The sequence below is a fragment of the Triticum aestivum genome, chromosome 7D (genome assembly GCF_018294505.1).
Source record: "Triticum aestivum cultivar Chinese Spring chromosome 7D, IWGSC CS RefSeq v2.1, whole genome shotgun sequence".
Taxonomy (NCBI): domain Eukaryota; kingdom Viridiplantae; phylum Streptophyta; class Magnoliopsida; order Poales; family Poaceae; genus Triticum; species Triticum aestivum.
The window spans coordinates 531,913,632-531,923,374 of NC_057814.1; the positions used below are offsets into that span (position 1 = coordinate 531,913,632).

General features: G+C 45.5%; 1 protein-coding gene across 3 annotated transcripts; it reads right to left on the bottom strand.

The window, feature by feature from the left end:
- Positions 1 to 557: 557 nt before the first annotated feature.
- On the bottom strand, positions 558 to 3,410 carry LOC123166155 (uncharacterized). Of its 3 annotated transcripts, XM_044583925.1 has the most exons (6): positions 3,096 to 3,410; positions 2,913 to 2,995; positions 2,763 to 2,821; positions 2,466 to 2,675; positions 1,713 to 2,385; positions 558 to 947 (listed from the first exon to the last, which is right to left on the bottom strand). In XM_044583925.1, exons 1-4 carry the CDS (start codon positions 3,244 to 3,246, stop codon positions 2,585 to 2,587), a joined length of 384 nt encoding a protein of 127 aa, XP_044439860.1. In that variant the 5' UTR covers positions 3,247 to 3,410; the 3' UTR covers positions 558 to 947; positions 1,713 to 2,385; positions 2,466 to 2,584. The 3 variants fall into 3 exon arrangements, with proteins under 3 accessions (XP_044439860.1, XP_044439859.1, XP_044439862.1); XM_044583927.1 differs by lacking the exons at positions 558 to 947; positions 1,713 to 2,385 and having other exon boundaries at positions 2,584 to 2,675; positions 2,756 to 2,821; XM_044583924.1 differs by lacking the exons at positions 2,763 to 2,821; positions 2,913 to 2,995; positions 3,096 to 3,410 and having other exon boundaries at positions 1,713 to 1,798; positions 2,295 to 2,695.
- Positions 3,411 to 9,743: the final 6,333 nt, after the last annotated feature.

Genomic DNA, 9,743 nt, shown 5'->3' on the forward strand with positions numbered 1-9,743 from the left:
AACGCCCAGGCAGCCTGTTTGGACACTAGGCGGATAGAAAAAACCACCCAACTGGCCACCCCAAACACAGCCCAAATGTCCGGGTTGACCAACAAACCCCATATCCATCCCATATGTGGGGCGGGTATGGGGACGCCCGGCCATGCCTAACGCGCCGGTATCGGCCTATTATGGCCCATTTTGACCCCACATATATTCATTCCCTTCCTCACTCAGGACCAAATTCTAGCCACTCCACTTCACTCCCTTCGTCCCCTAGCTCCTCCCACTACTAGGAAAAACACTACCAGTAGCGTAGGTCCTTTGCATACCAGTAGCGCGTGCACCCGCGCTACTGCTACGGCGCTACAGCTAAATTTTAACAGTAGCGCGTTTTTTACACCACGCTACAGCTAGAAAAGTTACTAGTAGCATGTTCCACCCGCGCTACTGCTATTATGTACACGCGCTACCAGTAATGAAATAGTAGCAGCGTTGGTAAACTACAAACGCTACTAGTATCCTATATACTAGTAGCGCCCAGTTTCCTACCCACGCTACTAGTAACTTATTAGGAATTAAAAAAAATGAAGCAATTCCATTTTGTCACACAATTGTTGTATCCACCATCACACAATTTCTCATTGTAGCTAGCGGCAACTCATGTATAATTCCTATCACATAGTGTTGTGTGCCTAGTCAATGTGCGAAGCCTGCCCGGCCTGATCACGTGGCCTGTAGCTGCGACGAAACACACCGAGCAGCCTCGCGAGCCACACCTGACCGACGGCGGCCGCCGCCTTGAGTTGTGACGCCGTCACGTCCCTCGCCCTGACCCTCAGCTCCAGCAGGCCTCGATCGATGTCGTGCTCGTGCCTCACCACCAGCGGACGAAGGAATCCATCGGCAGCCACGACACCATCCAGTCCACGAACCTCTCGACGACCGTCAGCGTCGCCACCACAAGCCTGTAGCATTACCAACAGAGATTTAAAAACTTCAGATTCTTCAGAAGAATGACACGGAAAAACAATGCGGTACATGTCGATGCCAATGTGCTACAATTTTTTTCCGAGATTCTTATTTAAGCCATAATGCACAACTTAACTACACACTGAAGCAGCACATAGCTACTTCCATGACAAAAGATAACGCAAAAGATTAGAAGCAATTCTGTTGTGTTGGAAGCCCTAAAAAGAAACAGCACCTACGAAGCACATAAGGAGTTAGAGGCATAATTCTTTCAGTAATTTTCTATCTGTCCATTTTTCTAAGTAGTCACTTCAATACCTTGATATCTTTCACGTTTTCAAAGATAACAAAGTCCATGAATCTACTGTTGGTAGAGCATAGTGACTATACAAACTGAAGCCTGAACATATATACCTGCCAGTTCACAGACTTGACAAATGAATTCTGAAGTTAATGGGCTTTTCCTCTTTCCTTAAGAAATCATTTGGTCTGCTCTTTGTTGGTACTACCTAGAAGAATTAGAACTACAAAAAAATGGCATCACTGAACAAGGGTAGATAGACAAGGTCTGTCTTTTGTCCTCAAGTGAGAATTTAATTTATTAAAAAAAGACTAAAATTAGGTTTCATATATACACATAGTAGGAATTTACAGGAGAGTATAGCAGTAGCACCGAAACGAAAACAGTAAGAATGACGTCAAAACTGGAGATTCGGTAAAAAGAGTCATGTAAAAATGCTTACTGAGGACCGGATACTTACAGCTTTGCATAGCCCTTTAGACCAAACGCAAGGGCTTTGTCATAAAACCGTTGCACAAGCTTACGGGCAATAAATCTGTCACATACCTACAAAACTGAAGTTAAATGACAAAATACAATGATTCTAAGTGCTGAATTGGTGTTGCACTGACACAATGATGCTAAGTGCGGAGTTTGGTGTTGCTCTGTGGAAGCAACTGGGTAAAGTTGGTTCTACAGAAGAGAAGCCCTGCCATTCTATCAAAATAATTTTGTTACGAATCAAAAGAGGAGGTTGAGAATTTGTAATACCATAGTTACTATATTATCACATAAACTGCCCACTACCCAAGGAATTAATATCAATACTACATGGCTTATTCTAATCTACAAACTCTATTTCCTAAAAAAGGTACCGTCATGTTTCTAATGCTGGCACCAGTACCCACACTAGGAAAAGGGAGAACTGCAGTGTTTGTCCATTATAAACAACTGAAGAAACAAAGTAATAAACAGGATCACGGGAACAAACTTGCATATATAGTATTATTTGATAAAGTTTCTATGATTCAGGCAAACATTCTAAAAAGTGCATTAAGCAGACCTTCATAAATTCCTCAAAAGAGAACTCCTTGGCCAAATCAGAACGTGTTACTCCTTGTTGCCACTGTGCCAGTAGCATTGGATGATGATTCCTGCAGGATATGCATAATAAAGTTATTTGTGTAAGTCTAGACGTGTCATTGTACACAGATGTGCTTTCATTGTACAATACATTGCTCCATGGTTGACTGCGTAACACAACAAAATGGCACATAGACTGATGTAGCATCTACTGTAAAATAATTTAGTCCTGTCCTGTCATGCATTAGAATGGCATTTTTCAACTTCACTTCACAAAACCAAAAGGTGGAAGCCAAGATTCGCCGCGAATGAGCTAACACTGGGGCAATTGCTGACCATAGCAGCTCTCAGCCCCATGAACCTGAATGTTCAGCAGCAGAGTCAGCCCTAGCATTTACAATGGATACACTGACAGTAATCAAAGCAAAAGATCACACACACATTGAACCTCTCGGATAGCTTGGGGACTACTAGCTCCTGCGGATCCACCCGGGCAATTTCCCCATCCTAACGTGAAACAAATACAATCAGCATCGCATACTCAAACCCTCTCTGCAACTACTTCGCCTGGACCCAAACCCGGAAAGCAGGATCGCACCTTGGCAGGGTAGAGGGCATCGTACACGTCGAGCAGCTGCGCCAGCTCGAGAATCGAGTCGCTGTTCCTGTCCCCTCCATCCTCTGGGTTGGAGACAAGACCAGAAGCCTCTCAGTTTAATGGGGGGCAAGCAAAGCAGAGCAACCGCGCAGAGCGCGAGAGGGGGTGGGGGCGGATTGGTACCGTTGACCGCGGGGGTGCGGACGGAGAGGAAGCCGCAGGAGGCGATGGAGGCGAACGCGTCGAGCTGGCCCTTCCCCCCTCCGCCCCCGGCGAGCAGCGCCGCGTGGTCGGCGGCGTACAGCACCAGCGCCCGGCTCGGCTTGTCCGCCATTGCTCCGCCGCGCCGACACACACTGCTTCTCTTCCCCTTTCCGGAGAAGAACCGGGAGGGGATCCCGGCGGCAGAGGAGAGGAGAGGAGGTGGAGGGAATCTGGATCGGGGATGGGTGCGGTGTGGGGTTGAACTGGGACGGTTGGTGGGGTGGGTAATGGATCGGGGGTGGTCCGGTGGGACTGAGATCCCGTGCCTTGCTGTAGTCAAGTCACCGCGCGCCTTGCCCCCTACCATCCAGCGTCCATGTTGATCCTACGGCCAGCAGCAACTCACAGTCAAAATACCCACCTGTACACAGAACAGCAATAACTGGCAGAGGAAACAGAGGCCCTTCATGCAAAGAACTGAGCAGAACATAAGTTCAGTTAATACGCAGTTCAGTCTATCAAAACAGCAAGAGTTTGACAAAACAACAGTCTTACAAGGCTGTAAACAACGTAACAAAATACAGTTTAATTTAGCAAGCAAAAACACTTCGGTTCAGTTTAGGAAACATCAAGCAAAAAGGAAAACCCAAGCCATTTTAAATACAAGGACATTCAGTTAAGAGGTTCAGGAAATTAATAGGGCAGAAAGGTGAACACGGTACAGAGCCTTTTGTAGGCGTGAATAAACTAATTTTTGAAGCAAGTTACCATAGAAATTTGTTCTTACATAATCATTCAAGTACATAGTGTTGGCCCTTTTACTTGTACATTTAGGGCACAAAAGACTATAGTTAGCCCCCAAGTCCAAAATACTATAGTCAAGCACTGTCCAAAATACTAGTCGACACTCCCAAAATACTATCTAACAAGCTTCTAAATACTAGAACAGATCTTCATCATAACGGGTAGCTGTCAAGAGTTGCGTGTAACTCATTATCTTGTTGCACCCTTGAAACTCCATATTTGCTCCTTCATCGCGCCCATCCTTCTTCACTCCTACTTGAGGCCCTACACCATCATGTTTCTTTTGTTTCTGCAATAAAACTTCTAATAAGTAATTTATGAATGAAAGGTAACACCACACCATGTACATCTTGCTACATACCTTTGCTCTTTGGTTTTTGGATGCCACAACTTTAGTTGGCTTGCGCTTCCCTTTGAGTAACTTATCAAACCAATTTTTTCTTCTCCTCAAATTTTTTGATTGAACCTCTTTTTTCTTGAGCTTTGCAGCACTAAGAACCTCTTTTATTTCTGCACTAAGAACCTCATTTGTTTGCTGCACATTTGGGTCAACATTTTTTTCGCCATTACATGGCTTACTCGTCGCATTGGCAATTGCGTTCAGTTTATCCTCTAGTTGTGGACCAATGCAATCAAGTGCATTTTCTAACAGCAAACAATATTCCAGAGAGTAGGCTATTTTATATGCCAAAGTGTGAAATTTGTGAGACAAATCTTTGTACCGAAGTTGAGCTTCCAACTTTGGATTTTCTACCACATTCCTTCCTTGTCTATCTTGTATGCTTCCATTGCGTGCTTCTCTAGTCCATCTTTTTAAGAAATAATGTGATGGCAATACTTTTATATTCATCAAATCAAGCACTTTGAGACCATGTCCACACAATATTCCCGTCCTATTGAACATTCCACAACTACATGAAGCTGTTTGGGTCAGAGGATCACCGATCACTACGCGCTCCTCTTCGAATTTTAAATCACCATGCAAACTCCCAATAGCAACTGCAAATTTGTTATGCCCATCCAATGATCTAGTGCATGCAGCCATGGATCTTTCATATTCACTTTGGAAAGCTTCAAAAATAACTGGAGTGTACTCTTTGCTTGCTAGCACCAACATAGGTGTGTGCATCTTGATTCTTGGCAATTTCTTCCTTGCATCAAATTCAGATTGCAATTCCTTTCTTCTTTTTACTTCCACTGTCCTCTCAAAATGCATCAAGAACCGAACAATATGGAAATCTGATTTCAAATGGTTTTTCAATGAATTGTTGAAGCTTTCACTAAGTTGTGTACTTCTCACTCCCAAACTAAACACATCTCTCATATAACATTCAGCCCATTTTTCTTTCAACTTGTAGATACTATCTAACCAAGTTTGCTTGTGCACTTTATGCCTCATATTGTTAAATGCTTCCTGAAATTCTGTTTTGTCCTCATAGCCATACATACATTCACTAAAATCAGTGAGAATATGAGACTCCTCATCTTCATCCTCATCTTCATCTTTCCCATCATCTTTATCTTTCCCTTCATCTTTCTCTTTCCCTTCATCTTTTTCTTCACCCTTAAATGGTGATAAATGCTTGACAACATTTTGCATTATATGAAAGGTGCACAATCCATGATATGATTCCGTGAAGACTTTTCCTATAGCTTTCCCCATTGCTGCATCTTGATCCGTATAAATAGTTCTAGGTTGCTTCCCATTATGTGCAGCTAGAAAAGTCTCAAAAAGCCATGTAAATGAGTCACATGTTTCATCAAATAGCAATGCAGCACCAAAAATGGTGGTTTCTCTAAACTGATTGAGTCCAAGAAAAACACCAAATGGCCTATATTCTTTGTGAAAGAACATGCGGTGCCCCCATGTTTGGTTTTGGTAATTGATGACAATCTCTATGGACTAATGGTTGCCTTGAGTTATATTTGAAGGATTTGTCCATAGGCTTTTCTTGAAGTCCATGTGTTGGTTTCAAGGAGTTTATGTGGTGACCAAGGTGTTATTAAGGAATTATCCAAAGATTGGTCATGAGTTTATGTGGTGACCAAGGTGTTATTAAGGAATTATCCAAAGATTGGTCATGTGAGAGTAGAGCTTATTGCAAGCATGTCGTGAAGAAGAAGATTGTGTGATCATTCATGTTTACCTTCAAGACATCATCCAAATGAAGAGAGTTGGAAAGAGTCAAGGTTGATCAAGACTAAATCAAGAGTGAATCAAGTTGATCAACACACAAAGCGCACAAGATGTACCGAGAGGGATCAAGCGATCCCATGGTGTGGTAAGCATTGTCAATTACGCTTTGTGTACTAACCCATGATCTTCGTGAGAGTTCTTTGTGGGGTTAGGTTGCGGTGTGCAAGTTCAAGTGAAGCATCATGAAGAGATCAAATGCTTGAAGCTTGCCGTCCATTGTGGCGACAATGGACTTGTGAAGATGTTGCGGTGTGCAAGTTCAAGTGAAGCATCATGACGAGATCAAATGCTTGAAGCTTGCCGTCCATTGTGTGCGGAAGAGTAGCTCACCCATAGTGGAGTATGGGGGAGCAATCAACTAGACTTCATCGAGCCAACACAACCAAGAAAGGTGGTCCATCTTGAGGGAGTCAAGATCGTCATCATCTAGCTCAAGTGGACCATGTGCAAGGCAAAGGTTTGCTCTTGATAGGTTTTCTATTTTACCGGTCTCATCATGGTAGTTGGGAGACCGGGTTATAGGATCGATTGCCGTACTATCAAGGGGGGCTCTCGATGAGTAGCTTGATCTTATCGTGCATAGAGAGCTCAAACCATTGCATCCTTGCATCATCTTTGTTGGTTCTTGTTTGGTTCTTCTCTTTGTGAGTTTTGGAGCTTATGGTCATCTTGATGACAAGCTCGAGTTCATCGAAAACGGAGTTCACTCGCATCTTCTATGATGTTTTCGATGTTGGAGGTTATGCCGTTTCTTCTCGGTTGGAGGTTTCACTCCTCTATTTTTTTGGCATACCTCCCCTGCTTCTTCTTACTATAACCAGTCGATGTTTTGATGCTACTCGTCTTTCTCAATCCAACAAGCTTGAGTTTGCTCAATTCGGAGCTCATATGCAGAAGTTATGGCAGTTTTGGTTTCCTAGCGGTAGTACCGCGGCCAGAGCGGCAGTACCGCTTATCGCCCCAAGCGGTAGTACCGCTGTCCAAAGCGGTAGTACCGCCTATGGCCATAAGCGGTAGTACGGCTACGGTTCCGCGCTGGTACCGCCTCGATTTTGGGTCTTGCATTTTTCGTGTCGAGTTTTGCAGTAGTTGCACGGCAGTAAGGCACGGCAGTTCCGCCTATAAGCGGCAGTACCGCCCCGATGGGGGGTAGTACCGCCTGTAAGCGGTAGTACCGCCCCGGTCGGGCGGTAGTACCGCTACTGCATTTTTGGTCCCGTGTTCTGCTCCTCCAGCGGTAGTACCGCTGGGGTGCGCGGTACTACCGCCCCAAGGTTCATGTTTGGTTGCTCCTTTTCCCTGCTTCTTCCGCCAGAGCGGTAGTACCGCTCGTGGAGCGGTAGTACCGCTCGTGTGCGGGCTGAGCACATAACGGTTGGATTTTTCCCCTTCTATAAAAGGGGGTCTTCTTCCCCATTGAACCTTATCCCTTGAGCTCGTGTTCTTCCCCCATTGTTGACCTTCTTCGAGCTTGCTAACTCTCAATCCCTCCATGGATTCTTGCTAGTTTTTGAGGGAAAAGAGAGAGGAGATCTAGATCCACATTTCCACCAATCACTTTCTCCTCTTTGTGAGGGGAACCCCTTGGATCTAGATCTTGGAGTTCTTGGTGTTCTCCTTCTTGTTCTTCCTCTCTTTTTCCTCCCTAGCATTAGTTGCTTCAGTGGGATTTGAGAGAGAAGGACTTGGGCACTCCGTGTGCCCTTGCCATTGCATTTGGTGCATCGGTTTGAGTTCTCCATGGTGATACATGGAAGTTACAAGTTGAGAAGCTTATTACTCTTGGGTGCTTGGTGCCCTTGAGCTTGTTCCTCTTGGGTGCTTGGGTGCCCTAGACGGTTGGTGGTGTTCGGAGCTCAATCATTGTGGTGTAAAGCTCCGGGCAAGCGTCGGGGTCTCCAATTAGGTTGTGGAGATCGCCCCGAGCAATTTGACGGGTACCGGTGACCGCCCCCAAGGGTTGCCAAAGTGTACGGGTTCGGTGACCGCCCCCAAGGGTTGCCATTTGTACGGGTTCGGTGACCGCCCTCAAGGGTCCCTTAGTGGAATCACGGCATCTTGCATTGTGCGAGGGCGTGAGGAGATTACGATGGCCCTAGTGGCTTCTTGGGGAGCATTGTGCCTCCACACCGCTCCAAACGGAGATTAGCATCCGCAAGGGTGTGAACTTCGGGATACATCGTCGTCTCCGCGTGCCTCGGTTATCTCTTACCCGAACCCTTTACTTATGCACTTTACTTTGTGATAGCCATATTGTTTCTTGTCATATATCTTGCTATCACTTAGTTGTTTATCTTGCTTAGCATAAGTTGTTGGTGCACATAGGTGAGCCTAGTTGTTGTAGGTTTTGTGCTTGTCAAATTAACCGCTAGGTTTATTCCGCATTTGTTCAAGCCTAAACCGTAATTATTTTAAAGCGCCTATTCACCCCCCCCCTCTAGGCGACATCCACGATCTTTCACTTTGTTTGTGCCAAAAGTGGTATCGAATGTGACAACATCGCCAAAGTGTGCATAGTCAAGAACCATTTTAGCATCAGCCCAGAATATGTTGGTTATATGCTCCTCACAGTCCAACTGCAAAGCATATTGGAAAGATGGGTTCTCAATGATTTTGTCATGGAAGTACTTCAACATACTACCAGCCTGTCCAAAAGCCAACTCTCTCTGCCGCTTGCTTCGCAAATGATTCTTTTGGTCAACACAAGTGTAGCCGAGGTTAAGTGGTCCACCAACTTGACGACAAGCAAGCTCATGTGCAGCTTTTGGCATGATTCCAGAGTCATCAGCGGCTTCTATTTCAAAAGCTTGTACTTCGAAAATCTTCCTTTGTGATGCCATCAAGTGACAAGTTTGTGGCAATTGGAGGTAATGATTGTGTTCTAGCACAATATCTGTGACTTCATAATTTTTCCCCACTCGATCCAATGTTATAGTCATCCGGGCTTTGCAATTTGTTCTTGTTTCAGCTCTAATACGCTTTGGCACATGATCCAATGTTATCCCTTTTTCCTAAGACCCTCATTGGAACAAACAAATCTGCATGAAGTCACTTCACCATCGAACTTGCTTACATGCTTGTTTCTCTTCCTCACATCAAACCCTGCACGGTCACCATATGCAACCCAAAACACCCAAGCTTCATCTACATTTCTGAACCTCATACCAACTTGAGGTATTCCCTTATCAATTTCACCCATTGCACAACACTTGCAAATGCACAACACTCACAACACTAAAATCTTGTCAAATTGCACAACTCCGCAGCCCAATCAGCAACAATTCTGTTAAATGGGACAGTACACACATCAATTTCACACAGCACATAAAAAAACAGCTAAATAGCAAAGACGACTACCTGTTTGAGTCGGCCTGGAGCTCAATGGCCACTGCAGGGGAGCCGCGGGAATGGATGGAGGGAGCCGTTGGAGCCCGTCGGAGGGGGCGCGGTGGAGGAGCCCGGAGTGGCGACGGAGGAACCTGTCGACGCCGTTTTCTTCAGTGGCCGCGGCCGGAGCTCGATCCACTCCGTTTCCTGCGGTGGCGGGGCGGAGAGAGGGCGACGGGAGCGGGGGCGGGCCAGAAAGAGGGCGGCGAGGGCGAGGGCGGCGGGCGCGGCGGGAGAGC